At 36.8% G+C, this 20,450-nt stretch overlaps 1 protein-coding gene across 5 annotated transcripts in view; it reads right to left on the bottom strand.

Annotated features, from left to right (window-relative positions):
- gdpd5b (glycerophosphodiester phosphodiesterase domain containing 5b) overlaps positions 1 to 20,450 on the bottom strand; it is a 40,155-nt gene that overhangs the window by 15,532 nt on the left and 4,173 nt on the right. For all 5 annotated transcript variants that reach the window (XR_006011465.1, XR_006011466.1, XM_041994182.1 and 2 more), the window contains 2 exons: positions 11,159 to 11,336; positions 571 to 674 (listed from right to left, as the gene is read on the bottom strand). Coding sequence is in view for 3 of the 5 variants with exons in the window: in XM_041994182.1 (XP_041850116.1) it covers positions 571 to 674; positions 11,159 to 11,275 (221 nt within the window). In the remaining 2 variants the exon portion in view is untranslated. The remainder of the gene's footprint in view (positions 1 to 570; positions 675 to 11,158; positions 11,337 to 20,450) is intronic.

The raw sequence follows: 20,450 nt of genomic DNA, 5'->3' as shown, positions 1-20,450 counted from the left end.
AAGCCAGTTGGTCAGCACTGAACTCTGCAAGAGATGGTGTCAGCTTCGCTGGGCCTGGAGCAGGTTGGACCATTACACAGTAGAAATGTGTACTGTGGTCAAACTAATCCATACTCCAGATTCTTCTAGGAAGAGATAGATATTTTGATAGTATGGTGTGGTATTGGTGCCCCTGGCAGTAATTTACACTTAAGCAATTTACAGAAAAAATTATCAAGACTGGAGAGAAACATGGCTTTGGAAGAAGGGTACAGGTACTGGATGACTTGTCTAACAAGTATGCAAGTATGTTCATATTAAAAACCAGCATGCATGATGTCATGTGTGTAAATGTGGGGCTGAGTGATGTACAGTAAATGCTGGATGAGCCATCCTTGTTATGTAATGGTATAATCTGTAGACTGGGTGGTATCTGTTCAGATTAGGCAGAGGACAGATTAAACTCCTGATTTAGGAAGACAACAAGCCAAAAAATATGGCAAGAATGAAAACAAAACAATATGCTGGCATGTGTACGGTTTTACTTTGACCTGACAGCCCACAGGAGCAGGAGCTCTCAGGTTAACTCACCAGTTGAATTCGTTGTAGTCGTTGTGTGCCTCCCACCAGAAGTAGAACCAGACGAGCAGTAGACAGAAGGTGATGAGGAGGATGAAGGACCACAACAGCTCCCACTTCATGTACATACACACAAACCCAAATGCAATTAATAATACTGTAGCTATGCTATATTGTATTATAACTGACAACAAAAAAGTTAAATTAAAAAGTTAATTAAATCCATTTGATGACAATAAAAACATGCAAAATCATTCCACTGGCAATCCAAACAAAAAGAATCCAACCCAAGGCAATCAGATTTACTCATTAATTAAAAGCTTTACAAAATCATCTTCAAAAACTAGAACAGTTGAAGTTAACTTTTCACAAACTTACAGTGAGGATATGGAGTTAACCTGATAACTGACCTCTGCAGAGAGTATTCCCTTATAGACCTTGCTCATTATTAAGGAATGACGTTTAATAATTTCATGTGTAACCTTAGTAAATTACAGTCCTCTTTTGCACTTTTGTACAAGGCAAATGTTAAATGGAAATATCTTCAGATTAAGACAGAAACTCACCCTAAAGCCATACTTAAAAGGACACCAGCATGCAGGCATGGCTATTTCAAGCATTCCCAGAGGGCTTAGAATACATCAACAATTTTGTTGCCTCAGAGCTGCACCTTTTGAACTTTTATTTATTTATTTATTTATTTATTAATCAGAAAAATATATCCATCATAGCAAGAGAACTTAAAGCACAATGAAAAATCAGATTAATCAGTCATGTTATCAAATCACATATTTGAGGGGGCTATGTTGACTACAGCGTCAAGACAGTCACTTGTTAAGGCCACCTCAGCATATCGAATTGATCGCACCACTGTAAAAGCTTTTTTCCAAATATTTTAAAAATCCTAAATCAATAAAATATTTCCAGTGTGACATTATTTTAGACAGTAGATTTTAAAAAGGTCATGTTTAATGTCAACCTGGCTTAAAAACAGTTTAGATAGACAGAATTAAGATTTTATTTTAATACTGGAAATGTTTTATGGCAATCCTTTTTTTTTTGTATTGGCTGTTCTTTTATTAATATGAAATTCCTCTGCAAGGACATACCCACCCAAAATAAAAAAAAAAATCTCAGCACTAATTTTCCAGAGACAAAAAATATGTCAAAGCACACACAGACTTCCTAGCATAAAGGTCATTTTATGGCAGACAAAGAGCAGAACAGATCGATTCTTGTTACAGAGAGGATACATTGGTTATTGTGGGGGCAGAGCTGTTTGTGTGTGACAGGTCACTGATGAGAAAGCACCAACTCTGGTTCCCATGGTCATTAATGACTGCTTGGAAACACCTGGGAGAGCTGACCTTCCCCCTGAGAGGGGACATTGTTCTGTCTTCTCTCCATCAAACCCCCCACCTTCTCTTTTCCTCAGAATAGCCTGAAAGAGTTGAGACGATCTGGTCAATTGGGCGCCTACTGACAGCTTTACCGATAACAATAATGCCTCTGTAGGAACATTAAGAGTAGAATTCATCCACTCTGTTTTAAAAACATTTTAATAGATGTAATAATTGTAATAACATGCATTATACACTACTGAACAATTAGCTTCCTATATCTGAAATACTGAAAAATGATGGAGGTTGACTATAAAGTTAAACAGTGTTATGGCATTTTCACTTACCAAAGTAAAAATACCAATAAGAATACTGACACCACCCCATTAAAAAAAAAGTTTTATTTAAATTATAAAAATGGCCAACCCTGACTCTCGTCTAGTGGCTACTGGGATAAGCTCCAGCCCCCCTGCGACACTACATTAGAATAAGCGGGAGCTGGCCAAGCTAAACATTGTCAAATTCCAATAACAAGCCAATCAATCAGTGCATTCTTTATCATTATAATTTTCACACCCAGACACAGCTGAAATCAAATATTGAACTTTGACTTTGTTTCACGTTGTATAAGAATGGAAACACTGTGATACATTAAAAAGTTGCACACATAGCTCCTCAGGGCTGTGAACCACAATAATACAGGAGAAACAAAGAACTGTATTTTAATGAAAATCTGTGAGTTTATCTTCCCTCAGTGACTTTTGGCCTAAACTAGTTATTTGTCTTTAATGTCTCAGCATTTCCAATAAAACAGATTATATTTGGAGCAACCAATAATGCATTATTGAAGATGTTTATTGGATTGTTCACATCTGTGTGCAGCAATGTTCTTATGAAGTTTTAGAGTTGGGGGGGGGGGGGGGGGGGGGTTGCTTTCCAGACAGACAGACAAATCTTTTTGGTCTATCCCAAGTGGTGACAGAAATTTTTGAAATTTCCTTTTTTTTTTTTTTTTCTTGGGCAACAACTGTGGCCAGTACCTTTGAGTTAGAAGCTGCAACGGCAAAATTATCCCTCTCTCTCCTTAGTAAAGAATCCTTTGGGTCCAGGCAGTTAACAGGATCACCCCAAAATCTAAAAATCTAAATCTGTTCCTGAAAATATCATCAAAATCCATCCATAACTCTTTGAGTTCATGCTAATGTTGCTCACAGACAAACCAATGCCACTGTATGCATAACCTCCACCTTGGCCAACGGAACTAGTTTCTAGCTTCACTGCTTTATGCAAAAGGGGAAGTTTAATGATGAAGAACACAGGGACAAGGTTAGGTTTTAGGTAATACCTCACTGAACAGGAGCAAACAGGGGAACACATTTATTAAGTCTTTTCTATAATTTACCCTTGATGAAAGTGACAAGCTTAGCAGACATTTCTGTTGTTATGCAATCCAAGTTCCAATTTACAATATTCATTATAAAATAGTATATAGATGTTCAGTATACTAAGCTTACTTTTTAATAAACATTTTTGTGTATATATGGTGACACTTTGGGGGTGGTCATTTGAGACAAATCCCAGTTATGGAGCACAGGGCAATGAAATTAAGTTATCAATCATAATAATGGTTCTATAATCACAGGGGTTTTTTATAATATTCATTTGCCCTACTTTTTCCAGGGAGGGCACCAACCAACTACAAACATGACTGAATCTGTGTACTTGTCTCCCTCCATGAAAGCTTCTAAACCTAGGCTATAACATAATGCCACACAACAGGGTTATAATTCACACCCAACAGCTGCTCTACGACACAGTCCGTTATTGCGTGGACAAATACAGCTACACAAATAAAAATACAGGCTGCATGATTACTTAAAAAAAGCAAATGTAAAGTTTATCTTCTCTAAATTTGCACCTAATTTGCAAGTCAAGCTTTTAATCAAACATGGAATCAGGGTTTAACCTTCTTGTTATGCAATGCAAAACAAATACTGGGTCCTACAGTACTCCAACCCAACATCAGGTCAGTCATGAGTTATACCGGTAGGTATGATGATAATAAGCATGTGTTGATGTTTCACAAACATAATGAGGTGACTTTCAGAGCCCTTCCTGGGCTTCAGTTAATTGCTTCTTGAGGCAATAATGAGAATGTGCAGGTCACAGTGCATGTAGATGTTTACTATTTAGAGAAGATCACCGGAAGTATGGTGCAAAAGTCTTGGTCCATGCCTCACATTAAACTTGTTGCCACTGATTTTTAGCCCAGTTTGTGTGTCATTTGACATAACTTGGCTTTTGTCACTGTTTTAATTCCTAACAGTGGCTTTTGACAGCACCCCTTCCATGGACACCATTTCTGGAGATATTGTTCATCTAGTGTAGTTCTTTTGTTTGTTTCAAGCCTCTTGTCTTGTCCAGTTTCCTCAAATTTTTAGAGGCACTCTGCACACCATGTTGAGATGTGTCATGTTTCCAGATGATAGCTTTTTTGGGAGTCACCCGGTTTTAAACATACACTACTTTGTGCCTGTCAAACTTATATCTTTATCATAAAAAAATACAACTAAATATATCAAAAAACATTAATGTGTGTTTCAGACACAGGGAAAAAGGGTTCAATTCTTGGTTTTCACTCCTCTCAAAGCACAACCCCACATGCCTCTCTCTTTGTCCCCATCTTCACTGTACTTAACACCTCAATCACTTGTCACATTCCTGAGCATATCCAGATAAGTCCCTGGCATTTCAAAAGCTTTCTTGTATAGTAGATCACCTATCCCACCAGAGTAATGCAGACAATGAAAATGTGATGGATTTGCAACCCGCAGGATCCTGAAAATGATCAAATAAAACATTGTAGTGGTAATAAACTGCACCTGTATTCTTTAAAGGTTTAAACTGAGTCAGAATACTACTGAAATTAAAATATACAGATATTAAAATTAATATATCTAAAATAACATTTTTTTTTATAAATTAAAACCACATGTATTACATAAAAAATCATGATGCAATCCAGCCAGCAAGGGTAATTATCAGCAGCCAACACAGCCAGCTGACCTTACATTGCTTCTGTTTGATGATCTGGTTTAACTCTGTTATTCTGATCACTGCTCTGCTGTGAAAGGATCACTTTGCTGTTCCATGTCTGGACTGCTTGTTTATGGTTCTTGCAGTATTGACAGCAAAGTTCTTAAACTAAATTCAAGATGTGACTGTAATTACAGGATGTTCCAGATGGTCAGAAGGTACAAAAACTTCCTGTCATTGAATCAATCAGTACAGTTCACACAGCGTTTATTTAGGCATTTACTTCATGGTTGAATTGCTAGCTTGAGGAAAAGCACAAACTAGATAACAATGCACCTGTCATTCACTGTGTGTGTATTACAAGGACATTTTTGACACAGTCTCCTTCCCTTTGTGACAGTTGTGAAGTCTTTACATTTTTTCCTTGCAAGCATACTCATACACTGCTGTTTGTACAAATCACTTGACTCTGCAAAGCATCTGCAATTAAATTCCAAATATTTTATTCTTAAGAATAAAACTGAAACTTAGTCTGAAAATGTACTGATGTTTAAGTTAAATAATTTAGAGTATTACTCCCCTTATCAATTTGGGGCCCATTATTCTACGGCGAGAAAGATTATTCACAAGAGGAAAACATTATTTAAGTCTTCTCTACATATTATGCAATCGTGCAACTGCAAAAGATCCCAAGAGCTAAATCTCAGATTATAGCTATTTATCTAAGCTTTAAACTACACACCTTCAAACTGAAAGATGACATCAAATAAAGACAATTGGTCAACAAATTTACAATCAAAGAAAAATATGAAATCTTGATGAGAAAGTAAATTAAAAACCTTGATCAGACTTTCCTAAAGCTCAGGCTTAAAGAAATCAACAACCTGAATCCTTTTAATTTGATCTCCTAATATCTTGACATTAAACTGTTGCTACACAAAGCTAATGAAACAACTCAATGCAGTTTCCTACTGTAACATCACTACTACTACTAAGTAGTGAAGATCTGATCAAGTTCTTGTCCAATACATCACAGATCGTGCTAAATGAAGACCACAAGATCAGTATCCAATGAAGACAGAACATCTTTGCTTCTATTTTTGAAGCCTTTGTGTGACTGAACAGCAAAGACAGGCTAAATGGAAATACTCTCAATTATTACTGAGAGGCCAGATCAGTTTGCACTGCATGACGTGAGCCGTCTTCCTACAAAGCACCTTGAACACAGAGAGCCAGCTTCAATAAGACAGCCAGTCAGTCTGAATGACTCACTACAATAAACAAAGAAAATTAAAATAGGGGGAAAAGAATAAATAAATAATTAAATCATGATCCACTTGTGGATTATGAATGAGTCCAACAGTTTTTTCAACATGATATTCTTAGTTCTCACGCTTCTGTGATTCTCTCAGATCCAGTTACTTGTACCTGATACCTGTCTGTGATTGGTCACAGCTTGTTTACTGTGATCATTAAAGATGCAGACTTATGTGACATCACCTCAGCCCTTGCTAAAATGCATTTGATGGAAAGACAGCTCACTGCTTCAGTCAAATAAATGTAGATAAACAGTTATTCATTTGCACAATTTAAGGTTGTAAATTTTCACAACATTAGAGTAAGGCTCAATTTTACATTTGTTCAGAACAATTATTGTAAAGGAAATCACTTTGGTTCAATTTGTTTGATGTAAGCAAGACAACAACACAAGGACTGAAATCTCTTATTAAATCATCTCAAAGGAAATGGACCGCAGCCTGCAGCACGCATGTGTCCAGCACCACCCGGTCAAACCAGAGGATGAGCACCGTGAACAAAGAATGCTGGCTAAGCACTGTTCTATCAGCTGGCCTGAAAGAAAACCACTTGCAAGAGGAAACAGTGTCCAGTTTCCTGCAAACAGGAGGAAACAAAATAAATCTTTATTAAGATATACTTTTCGAAAAAGAAAAGGGGATAAAAATCTGGTTTTAAAAAAAAAATAAAATAAAATGTATTTATCTGTGTTTTTTCGTGTCTAAACCCACATGAGGTGTGTTAACAATGTAGGTCATCCACTTTCCACGGCTAATCTGTGGATACAAAGCAGCACAGCTATCATCTGCGTCCTTAGTTTCTGCTGTTCCACAGTATGGTATGTGGGTATAAATAATCCTCCAGCCCAAAGTTTAAGAGCATGCAAATATGTCTGAGGTTGTTGCAACAACAGAACCTGGGTGCCCTTCCTAAATAACAGAGCAGCAGCAGGACAACAGGATCCTCCTGAGAAGGCTGTAATTCTTCTCCAGTGGTGTGTCTAATGCTGGATAACTATACTACAGAGAAACCAAACATTCAAATGGATCAACATTTATATCTTGTTAAATAATATAATTTATATTCTAAGTTGTTGGAATTTGTTCATCTTAAGTACTGTGAGAAAGTCTTGAGCCATCCCTCACATAAAACTGGTCACCACTGATTTTTAGTATAGTTTGTGTGTCATTTGGTGTGGCTTTTATCACTGTTTTCTTTCCTTAAAAGTAGCTTTTTGACAGCCGCCCTTCCACAGACACTTTGTGATGCGGCTTCGGCGAACAGTAGACAGATGAACTGAAAGGTCAGATGCATCTCTCAGGTTCTGCGCCTAGATCTTTGCTGGACTTGTTAACCACTGCTTAAAAACATCGCTTTCAGATATTGTCCACCTGCTGTATTTGTTCATTTTCAGCCCGTCACGTCTTGTCCAGTTTTCGCAAATTTTTTAGGGGAACTTTGCACACCATGCTGAGATGTGTCATGTTTCCAAATGATACCTTTTCTTTGGGAATCAGCCTGTTGTTTAAAAAAAGAAAAAAAAAAAAAAAAAACGTTATGCCTGTCTTTGACACAAAAAAAATGCAAGAAAAAATATGGGAAAACATGAATGTGTTTTTGCGAAAAATTGCCATCATAAAATGCCTAATTGCGTCTTAGCTGAGTATTCTGTGTATAATATTATGTATAGAAACAACACTGATTCATTCTTTAAATTAGATGCATTTTTATTATGTGACTATTCATAAGTTAGTGTTAAATGGCTTAAAAAATAAAACAAACATTCAACAGAAAAAAAGGTCAGGTACAAGGCCTGGATGGAAAATGTTGTAAAAAAAAAGAAAAAAGAAAAACAAGTCGATATCCAAATAAATACTTTAAAAGACCTTTAGAAACTATTACTCAAAACCATGAGGCTACAAGGACAATTGACTCTATGGAAGCAGTATAGAAAATGAGCAGTAGTTGAAGACTTTTACACAGCAGAGTATATTTCTTATAACTATATAATTTACATACACGTTAGAGCAAAGCTTAAGTTTTTGTTTAGTACTATTACAAAGGGAATCACTTTGGTTCAATCTGTTTGATGTAAGCAAGGCAAAAAAAAAAAAAAAAAAAAATCTCTTATTAAATCAGCATAAAGAAAATGGACAGCAGCCTGCAGCATGCATGTGCACAACTGTCCAGCACCACCCGGTCAAACCAGAGGATGAGCACCATGAACAAAGAATGCTGGCTAAGCACTGTTCTATCAGCTGGCCTGAAAGAAAACCACTTGCAAGAGGAAACAGAGTTACACGGTGTCCAGTTTCCTGCAAACAGCAGGAAAAAAACATAAATCTTTATTTAGCTGTACTGTTTGAAAGGAAAGGGGGGTAAAAGTCAGGTTAAAAACTTAAATAAATAAACAAAATTTAATTTTTATCTTCCTGTGTTTTTTGTGTCTGTTAACACACCTCATGTCGGTTTAATGTAGGTCATCCACCTTCAAAGCAGCACAACTATCATCTGCGTCCTCAGTTTCTGCTGTTCCACAGTATGGTATGTGGGTATAAATAATCCTCCAGCCCAGAGTTTAAGAGCATGCAAATATGTCTGAGGTTGTTGCAACAACAGAACCTGGGTGCCCTTCCTAAATAACAGAACAGCAGCAGGACAACAGGATCCTCCTGAGAAGGCTGTAATTCTTCTCCAGTGGTGTGTCTAATGCTGGATAACTATACTACAGAGAAACCAAACATTCAAATGGATCAACCTCTATATCTTGTTAAATAATATAATTTATGCTCCATGGTGTTGGAATAAAAGTAGACATTTTTTCATGTTTGCTAATAGTTCTTTGGACCTGTCTGTTAACTGAAGGTTCAGACAAGTTTACGTTATATTGCATTTGAAAACATTTCCCAACTTTTCAGAAAATTGGATTGCTAATGAGTAGAAACACTGGACCAGTTTAGAGATCAAGGTTACTGAATAGGGAACAAGCCAGAGAGAATTGTTGAGAGACAAACAAAGTGTCATATCCACATCCCAAAATACAGGTACAGTTTCAAAAGTGCTTCAATTCATCCTTAAAGACAGGTTGTATGGAACTTGTATTTTGTATTTTGCCCCATATCAATTTTTTATTTTATTTTTTTTTTAAAAGTCCAACTTCTTATATGAACATTTTAACACACATAGATTAATCATCCCTTCAAGTACCATGGTATGATTGACTAGTGGTTTGCATCGCTGGCAACTCAGCAGTCCTTAAAAGAGTATCAAAAAACAAAAAAGAACATACAAAAATAGTAGTGGCAGGTAATTGAAAAATGCACAAAACATGAAAGAAAAATCTGTCTTTCCAAAGAAGTGGTACTACATAAAAACTCAAATCTACTTCACATCTATTTGTATCAAGACAGCTGTGTGCTTATTGTGGAAATTGTCCTTACACAACCAAATGACCGAGTCCATTCATTGCCAACCTGGTGCACAAATGAGGGTGTACACAGCTTCTAATTATCTTGCGAGATAATCAAGGGAAAGCAGATGGCTTCAGTTTTATCTGCTGCTCTCCTAGCCTTTAATGCATTAAGATTTCCTTGTAGCTGGAAACCAACCACAGAAAAAATGTTTTTGTTTTTTTTTTTTCCAAAGAGAAAAACAAACCCGTAAAACTAAAGACTAAAGAAATAAGCCATCACATATCACTGAGAGAGAGAAAGAGAGTAATACAGACTAGTTTCTTTCCACCCTGGAAAAAATGAGTCTGGAAACATTTAGTTTTCAAGCTGAAATCCAATGAAATGTAGTGTGACATTTATACACAGCTCTATGGTGTGGCTTGACCTCAGGTCCATAGTGGTGACGAAACACTGGACTGTAGCCGCATCCTTCAAAACACCTAGATCAAGTGGTAACCTCGGGCGGTAAAATGTGAAGCCTATGCGGAAGTGCAAAAAATTGCAGTTCACCCCTATCCACTAGGGGCTGTTTCCAAAACAGAGCAAATCCCCGTAGACTCCCATGTTTAAAAGACCAACTTCACAGCAGAAATAAACATGTTTAAAGCCTGGTACAAAAATCCATTTTAGGTCCTTTTGATTGACAGGCATCCAATATCCGCGGAAAGAAGGGTGCAGCACAAGCACGGTTTTTAGCCGCTCTGTGTTCACTGTGTTAATTGAGGAGTGGTCTTTGGTGAGAAAAAAAAGTTGTTTGTAACATTTGTTATCTCTCTGTGTCTCTGGGAGCTGGTGGATTATTTAGTCGCGACTCACAAAAATTGAACAATTTTCTATTTTCTTGTGTTACGTTGCAAGCCCCCGTGTGCACATCTACGTGAAAAAGGGGGCAGCATTTTTTGCCTTCTATAGAAGATGAATGGAGAAGGAGCGACGTCACCTCCCGTTTGTCCAGCCCATAACTTGAGAGGTGCTGGCAACTCGCATTAAATAAAACCAAAGCGGTTGGGACTGTGGGAGGAGTCTGCAGCGGAGCACTGCAACGCCAGTGACGCTCGATTTGCAACTGAAAACAGCACAAGAGTTAACTGTGAAGGAGCAAAAAATTTACTTTTTCATTTTTCTGATTGTTGAAAACCCAGATATTAATTAGGGATAAAATTTTGATTAATAACCCAGCCCTAGTATTAGGAAGTATAAAAAAAAACAACTAAATACACAGTATGGTGTGGAAGTCATTGCCTTTAAAGATAAAGTGTAAATGTAAAATGGATAGTATTCCTTTATATCAGTAAATAGAAAGATCTTTAGTGGCTAAAACCTTTAAAAGGAACTGCATGTCATACAGGCCAACTTTCTTTTCTGTAAAAAAAAAAAAATCAGCAAATGATTTCTCCTTTTTAACCAACTGACAATAAACACGGTTTCTCTAACTGGGCTGGAATACCCACAAAAGGTGCTTTAACCTCTTCTCACCTTGGTGGTGTCATCATGTGACCGCTGATAGCGTTTCCATCGGCAACCATAGCATCCAGTGATACATGACAAACACAGCTGCCGCTCATAGACCTGGAGGGGTTGGTGTTTCACCATGCTCCTTCAGTCTGTCCTGCTGTCACAGCCACAGCTAACATCCCAATGGCTTCAAAGTATCCTGCAAGGAAACCAAAAATAACAAAGTTGATGAAAACACCAAAGTTATGAACTGTTAAGACTGATAACGTCACATAAAATGTCACAAATTGTAACTGTTGCTGCATGTTTGGCAGTCAGAGAAAACATATGTGATCTTAAAAAAAACACCACGCCTCTGTGAGTCAAACCCCAGCATATGAACTGTGACTGTAAGGAGCTTTCATCAGTTTGATCAAAGAAAAAGAAAGAAAGGTTTCTGAAAAAGGATGTTCTATTGATCACGTTAAATTATAGCGAGCATGAATAGATCATCCAGTCAGTGCTGTCTAGGCCAAAAGAGCTCTCTTTTGTGTCAGACTCATAAAAGCCCGTACAATGCGAGGCAATGTTACAGTGATGTTTTAGTAAACTTCAGCTGGCAGAGAAAAACCCAATGTCTGAAGCTTTGTCTCATTCCAATAGCCAAACAGTGACAAAAACTAGACAGAACAATATTAATTATGTTCAATCATTTTCTCTATGACTTCCAGTTCTCCGTACTTTCCAAGACTGTTTTTTAATAATGTTGTTTTAAACATTTATCTGGAAAATTTCGCCTGTCCATGATCAGTATCAGGAAGACATTCAGCTCTACCAGCTGTCTCTGCACAACTCAGTGAACATACGAGGGAATAAACAAATCATGCCTCCCACACCTGCCTAATGCAATGATATTAAATGACGTAAGAGGTACCAGGCTGTGTTGTGAATAATCTGAGTTATAACTCAGTTGTCCCATCACACTCCAGCAGATTCAGCAGAATCCCTGTAATCAGCTCCAATAATAACAATAATATCCCAACAGGACTGACAGTTATTTAAACTCTACCTCACTTTCCAAGGACATGATGGAGCCCGTTGTGCTGCTTCACTGCAGTCTCAATTATGTCACCTGAATAAGTTGTTCACTGCAAGTCTTGGTGTTTTTAAAACATAAGTGGCATATCCTTAATGGTATATTAAATAAAAATTTGTACACAAACACATTTCCTGTTAACATTTTGACAAATACTGCTCTTTAGATTTATGGTCTGCAATCCAAAGGGAACAACTAGCCTAGTTACATCTGACATTTTAGAGAAATTCTGCATGTGTATACACTCTTTGTGCTATAATCAGGATGGCTCAGGTTCTGCACAGCTGCTAATTAGCATCTGCAGCAGTGGCCATGTTTCCTGTTATTAGTCAAACTGCTTTGAGAAGGGTGGGCCTGACCCAGGGGTATAATGACAATTGCTCTTCCTAGCCTAGCAGGACTATAAAAAGCTCTTGATGTCTATTGTGTAATGCTGATCCATTAGTTAAAAAAAAAATGTTTTATACCTCTCACATACAAATCTCATATTATAAAAACAGAGACATCATTAATTACAATATATAAATGACAAGTGTAAAATTGGAGGGATTTAAAAACCACGTGCTCAGAGCAGCTACAGAATATCAAAATTAAGATAAAAAAGAGATGCATTTCATTTCTAAGTTTTTACACAGCAAAATGAGTTTGGACAATAAAAGGAAAACATCAGAATTATTTAATTGCCATTTAATTTCATTTGAGGGCCTACAAGTTAAAGAGATAATGCACAGATAGAAAAAAACATACTGTTATTGCCATGCAGCAGTAATAAATATTAAATCTCCTGAAGGTGGTGGATACTGGAGTGCTTTGCCAACTGTTTGATACTAGAAAAAAAAAAAGAGAAAAACAACAACAAAACCAGGAGCAGACCAGATAAATGCAGACTTTTTACACCCAACTGCTGCTTAAACACAGTGGCACAGGTGTGTTCATCAATCCCTCACAGTATGTTGCACTAATATACTGCAACACAACAAGTTCTTATGCAGCCACCATGAACAAGCAGTTTAGTTACAGAGCAGTCCACTGGATTTACACCCTGACCACGACCAAGACCAGTTTTCCTACTGTCATCGTAATGTTAATAAAACATCTTTCTCCCTAAGAAAATATTTTATTCTGTTACAGATGTAGCTTAAGGGATATTTCCAGCTTCCAAAAACATGAATAAGATAAACATGATTATTGCATGCCAACAGCAGTTGAAAATTTTCACTGATACGTCAGGTTTGCTCATATCAAAAAAGAAAAAGGAAAACAAATCAGTTAATTCCAACGGATTCACTGCAGGAAGTGGCACCACACAAATGATGTATCATCAACAGAAAGTTGGGACATGCTGGACCGGCGTTTTTTATCATGGTATCCTGACATTTTTAAACATATCTGAATGCATCACACAGCCTCCGTTCAAACATATTTCTGTTTGCAGCCATTTCAGATGAAAAAGTATGATTTTGCATCAGCTATGTTTTTCTATGTGTAAAAAGCTGAGATTCAAAAACCTTGACATGAAATGCTGTCAGATGTGATTTATATGCTCTTTGCCTTTTCAAAAGCTTAACAACTTAACTGGTTAAAAGCATGACTTACCTAAGAAAAAAAAGAAAAGGAAAAAAAAAAAAACTTACTTAGGTAACATTGCTGGCCTTTGATCCAGCATCACTTTAAAGGACTCGCATTTAAAAAAACATCTGTGTTTCCATCATATTTCTCTCCCTCAGCATGTTGGAAGTAAATGTTACCAAGCTGAAAACTGAGAATGAAAGGACATGAAACTGAAAAAAATAAACTCACTTACTAACAGACTTCATCTCATCTATGATAACATTCCAATCAAATCACTTCATAAAACATTATGAAAGTTAAAATTTGTAGATACGACATATCTGGCCTGATCAGAAATGCCTCAACAAACATGGTTATTGCTGATACTTGTTCAAAAACTTAAATTCATGGCAAAGTTACAGAAATATCACTTCAATTCAGTTAAGCTGAACATCAAATGTTCTTTAATTCCACCTATTAGATGTGAAATATTATAATTAAGCAGAGCAGCACTGACGCTACAGTGAATTGGAGACTTATACATTTTGTATTTCTTGGTTAATAAGCCTCATTCCTTCTCCAAAATGAATTAGAATATAAGGATAATCACTGGAAATTAATCCTTTTATCTGCAAAATGTCTTATCAAAAACTAATTAGGAAAATATGACCCAGTGGAGAAAATCTTGAAGTGCAAAGACTCTGCAAGGCCAAGTTAAACCTTATACCTTCAAGCATAAGAAGTAAAAGTTTAGTACAGTTCAGTTTAGTACATCCCTGAATTTGCAACTGCATATTTTGCCAACAAGAGTGAGACACATCTGACTACAGTATGTACAGAAATGAGAGCAGCATCAGCAGTGTGGGTAGTGTGGGACTGTTTCACTGACTCACTCTCACAGACACAACAAATGAGCCACAAAAGCTGAAACTATGATTACAACTACTTGATAAAAAGAAAAATGATTTTCCTCTTGCTTAGTTGCCAGATTTTTACAATAAAAATGCATTATTTATCAGTTATGTTAAATGTGATCCTGATCTGATCTTGTTGTGTCCGTCTTTCACATATTATCTACCTCCTTTATGACTGACAGATTGCACAAGTGGCGTCAACAAGTGATCAAAACTTTCCATCACAAGGGAAGCAACCTTATAATCGTTTCTGCTAAAAGGGGTCTGATATTAAGCAAACAAGAGAAGATGATGACTGTATAAATCCTCCTAAACGGCTTTTGTCATCTTCTTTTCTGCTGCCTCATTTCCTCCAATCAAAAGCACACAGAGAGAAAACATTCTGTGAAAGAGGAAATGCTTCAGCAGTTTCCATCAGAAAAGTTGTTCTTACACAAAACTGAAGGAGAGGATGAGCAGCAGAGAACCGCCAGACTGAAGGTCAACTCATAAAAGAGAAAGAAAAAGATTCTGAAAGGACTCTTGAGAAATACAGCACTGCCACATCACTTAGACTACTTTTGTGTTGTACAAAGTGTGTGAAATACAAATCAAAAGTAATAATAACTGTTGCCTAATTTATTTCCAAAATCCTTTCATCTCCAGACTCACATTTCTTGGTAGAATTTTCCAGCTTTTTTGGCTTCTGAATACAAACATTTAGTTTTTAAATCCTAGGGTAAAAATGTATGATATATTCTGACCATGTATGCCTTGGTGTTACCAGAACACTTAAATTCTAGGTGCAAATCAATTTCCACTGAACTAATATACTGCATTTTTACTTAAGCTGCAACAACAATAAGCAACACTGAAAGTAAACTTCAGACCAAAGAAGAAAGTAAACTGACCCATATTTCTGGTCTCTCTCGACATAATAAAAGCATTTCAAACAGTATTAAGGCTTCCCTCATATTTCCAATTATAAATCAGTTATAAAATGTAAATATTTTCCTATGCATCATTTCAGCCCTCTGTTAATTGTATCCAATAAACCCATGACAATTTCAACCATAAAGATCTGGATCAGTGGTAGGGCCTCCTGTCTGCTCTAAACCCCATGGATATTTGTTTTAGAGTAAATAATAAGTTTTCAAATTTTGGATTATTTTAAGATTTCCAGAAAAAGCAGTGCTACTATTGTAGCGACATTCATCTTTAATCTATGCAAAAGAAACTTGTTTTATTGAATTATTTTAAAAAGTCATGTTGTCCTTTCAGAATAATATTTTTTAGATCCCCTTCACATTTAAAATAAATGCTTATCGACAGAATAAACATGCAATGAAGGTCCTGAGCATTATGGACACTTGGATGAACCAAATGGCATCAAAAGATTCTTTAGAGGGGTGTGATTAGTAACACATGGGTGATAAAGCCTATCATAACAAGCAGAGCCAGACTATTACATTGGGGCTGTTGAAGCTCAGTCAGTAGATGGCAAGAGATTTTACTGTAATGTCCTGGCAAATTTTACAAAACACCAGTATTTGGAACAATAACTGCCTAAACTGGCAGTTAGCAGCGTAGTTAATCCTTTATGTTAAGTAAACATTCCTTACAAAGACAGAGATTAACAATGCAGACAGTGATATTTAAAAGTGGAAAAATGTGAGTAATACTACAGACGAAAAACTCAGATCCAAATATTCATTGAGCAAAATGGTAGATTTATATTCTATCATTTTTCAAAGGACTAGAAATACTTCACCTAGATAGATCATTAAACGTTTCATCCCTTGTAAGCACACACACACACTCTTCAGGTAATAAATACTTGGCTAGTTACAACATGCCTCAAATATTTTGGCTTCCCAGAAAACTCACCATTCTTTGTCCCATGGAAACAAGAATTAAACAAAGCAGTGAGAAGCATAACTATCATTAGTATGTGTGTGTTTGTCTGTGCACAAAACAGCCGTTAACTCCCCAGAAACAAGAGGAGGAGGGGGGGGGGGTGTCACTTACAGATTAAGCGTGATGCATGGCTGCGAGTTTAAGAGCCACAACCATCAGTCCACACAGCACAGCCCCTTTCATTTTATATCTCACTACAAATGACACAGGTGGCTCTGTAAACGACAGTCAACACACTTGTAATGAAGGTGAGATTTGCTCCAAAGAACACCATCTTTCAAAGTCTTTGAGACTAAATTTTTTAAAACTAGGGAAAGAATTTTTTCTTTTAAAAGTGGAAATCAATTGAATACATCTTACCTTAAAATTCTAAAAGTGAATCACTTCAAGCCTTTTCTTCTACTTTGTATAGGCCACCAGGGGTGACGGCGTACAAATAACACTTTATTAGAATAAGAAATCTACACACAGAATCATAGGCACCTGAGAAAACAAACCAAATGGATTAACTATTCGGTAATTGTAATGTTAAGTTTAAGTTTTGCTTCCTTTTTTATAAAGCACTTTTCTTTACAGTTTAATTAATCTTAATTAAATATGGTTTGATCTATATTAAAATGTGTTATTTTTAAAGAAGTGCACATATTTTTGTAACAAGCATGCATCTCAGTTACTCTGTCATTCTGAGTAGAGCTGTGGCTCCTTTACATCAAAAAAGAGCCAACTGCGATAGCTGGGGCATCTGGTCAGGGTGTCCCCTGGATGCCTCCCTGGTGAGAAGTTCTGGGCACGTCCCACTGGGAGGAGGCCCTGTGGAAGACCCAGAATACACTGGAAGGACTACGTCACTCGGCTGTCTAGGGAATGCCTTGGGATTCCCAAGAACGACCTGGAAAAAATGGCTGGGGAGCGGCAAGACAGGGTTTCCCTGCTTAGGCTGCTTTCCCCAAGACCCAACCGCGGATTACCGGCAAGAAAACGGATGAATGTTTGTGTAAATGAGCAATAGTAACCTGTGCTGGATAATTAATTACAAAAAAAAGAGATTCATCTAATTTGATATCTGACATTTTATTCGCATCAACTCCAGCATATGTATAAAGTATCTTAGTTTAAATGTGTAGACAAAAATGGAGCTCTGCCTATATGAAAGCTGTACAGCAAACATTTGCATTGAACCACCGAAATTGGCATATTTCTCTGACTGGGTAAATCCGAAGGCAAAAGAAAGCTGAAAATGTTGCAGAAAAATACTACAAAAACAAGGGTAGCTGTGCCAAAAGTCAACAGGCCAACTACAAACAATAATTCATCGAGAATACCATTTGTAAAAACATTTAAATGTTTGGAGGTTACATATGAAACTCAAAACAGACAAATTATTATTAGTGTGCTTTGTTCCATCTATCCATGATACCATGACAGGTCATGGATAGATGGATGGATGTTGGGTGAGTGTCCAAGTCCAGTTCCCTAGATCTACTATCCTGCAAGCAAGTGTTCTCAAAACACACCTGAATCAAATGGCTAAATTACGCCATTCGCATGTCATTCAGCTCTGCAGAAACCCGGTAACGAGCCATTCGTTTGATTCAGGTGTCCTGTAGAAGGGATTAAAAGTTGCAAGATAGTAGATCGTGAACTTAGTCGCCTCTGACCTACACATAGCAAAAATCTGTTTACATCTCAATACCGATAACAAAGGCCAATCCCCACACTATTGTGTGAGTTAATGGTTCTCCTGTAGCTCATAGCCAGCTGGAGGATGAACAGTTTATGTATAGAGCCGAGATTCTTAAAGCTGGTTGACAGCCACAAATAGTAGAATTAATCCTTGTGTTATACCCCTCCCCTTGTGGGGGGAGGGGTAGAAATTTCCAACCATCCGACACTGCTCTTCAGACTGACAGCTCATCAATTTGGGAAAAAATGGGTCAGCAATATTCTGAGAAACAATTAATGTAATCACAATCTATCAATATCTTCAAATTACAACATTGCAGCAAGAGGAAAGAGATTTACTGTCATTCATTAACATTATCAGAACAAAATAATAGAAAACAAGAGTAGAGAAAATCCATCCATACATTTTAATGCATGCAAAACAAGAGCTATAAATGGGTTGAGTAATGTGTGGATACACTGCCCTCATTTACTAAATGGAAGTAAAACAAATCAAAAGGAGCAGGCTTCAGCTTTCAGTAATAAGTTATTTTTATGGCTTGATTAGTACATGCAATCAAAAGTGATTTGATGGAGTTGAAGATATTTAAACTTATGTATCAAATATGATTTTATTGCAGAGACAACTTGATACAATTTGGACTTTGTAAACAATAAAAAGGTCCAGTATTATTGACCTTTTCGGTGCTGCATATGAAGTGCCTTCCATGAGGCACCATAAAGAACTCAGTTGGAGCAACACTTATGAATTAAATTTATCATCTAACATGAAGGTCTTTACATTTGACTGGTACAATGGTAGAAAGAGAAAACTTTATAAAGAAGCGACCTCATTAATTTTATACACCATATCAACCTGGTAACTTCCTCCGGTGAGCTGACATTACTAACCATGCATCTGTATGCCACCCTTAAGCCAGCTGATGGTGTGTGGGTTAGAATAATTGTCACCTTAATGACTGGATCAAGCTGACTGTTGTCTAGTTAATGTGTATTTATATGTCTCCACATCAGCTTTAAGTACAGCATGTGATTTTGGATGTCTGCATGTGGTGGTAAAATATAGTGTGCCTCTTAGGACAGAATGAGAATGCCAAAGAAGAATTTCAACGTATGCAGACAAGGACAAGCTTTTAAGACTTGAGCTGAATGTCAGCATGCATGGAAAATGGAACTTTGTACTTTATGTGTAACATGCAGCACCAGCATGCACAGAGAATTAATGACAGTCTCAGTCAGGTGCATCGGCAGCTTTTTACAGCATCTGGTGATATTAAAATAAATTACCATTAAAGTAAAAGGTTGTTGTTTGCTCATTTTAATTTAGGTGTGTGCTAAAAACAAAAAATAGGTTATTAAATATATAAAATATGAATATAAATAAAACAATTTAGAATGACTGATTCTTTCCAAACAAGCTGATCACACAAAATACAAAGAAGTTTTTCCCAATTTTGTGCAGTTTGTTTATAGCTTTTCATGTCATTTTTATTCTGAATGAAGAGCAAGGGGATGATTAATAGAATTACAATTAGTCCTGTACTGATCATGAATACGTCTACTTAGTTTTATTGCCAAGCTTTTTGTCGAGTGCAACATCCAGGTTTTGTGAAGCCACAACATGTTAACCTGTTTTATGAATTGTTAAATAAACATAGCTGGTGAAACTTACTGACTTTATAGTTGGAGTGCTGCTGTATCCTGATATTTACAGGACATTCATCACTGCAAGATCTTCCTTCTGTGTGTCTGCAGCTGGTTAATGGAGAACTGCAAAAACTCCTCGAAAGATGACAAATGTTGCAAGGAGACTTGTTGAAAAAGAAGTCTCTTAAGGGGCCTAAAGGTTCACTAACAAGTTATAAAACATGTGATGAAATAAACTAAGAATCCTGCTTTTTATATACAATTATATTTTAATATTATCTCAATGTCACTAATTAGGATATTCTTTTCCCATAATCATCCAACAGAAAGCATGTTGAAGGTACCTGAATCTGTGAAAAACTACTGCTGTAATCATCAGAGAATTGCTAACTTTTGGGGGCAAGTGGCATGACAAATTGTTATAATGTGGACTTCCAGAAAATGTATTTCCTGTTATTCACTGTGAGATAGTGATTCCTAAATCCATGTGAAGACCCAGTGCAACTGCCTGCTCTCTGAGGAGACTTCAAGAAATGTAGAGCTATGA

Source organism: Melanotaenia boesemani, chromosome 9, assembly GCF_017639745.1.
Source record: "Melanotaenia boesemani isolate fMelBoe1 chromosome 9, fMelBoe1.pri, whole genome shotgun sequence".
Classification (NCBI taxonomy): Eukaryota; Metazoa; Chordata; class Actinopteri; order Atheriniformes; family Melanotaeniidae; genus Melanotaenia; species Melanotaenia boesemani.
This window is presented reverse-complemented; position numbering and strand designations above follow the sequence as displayed.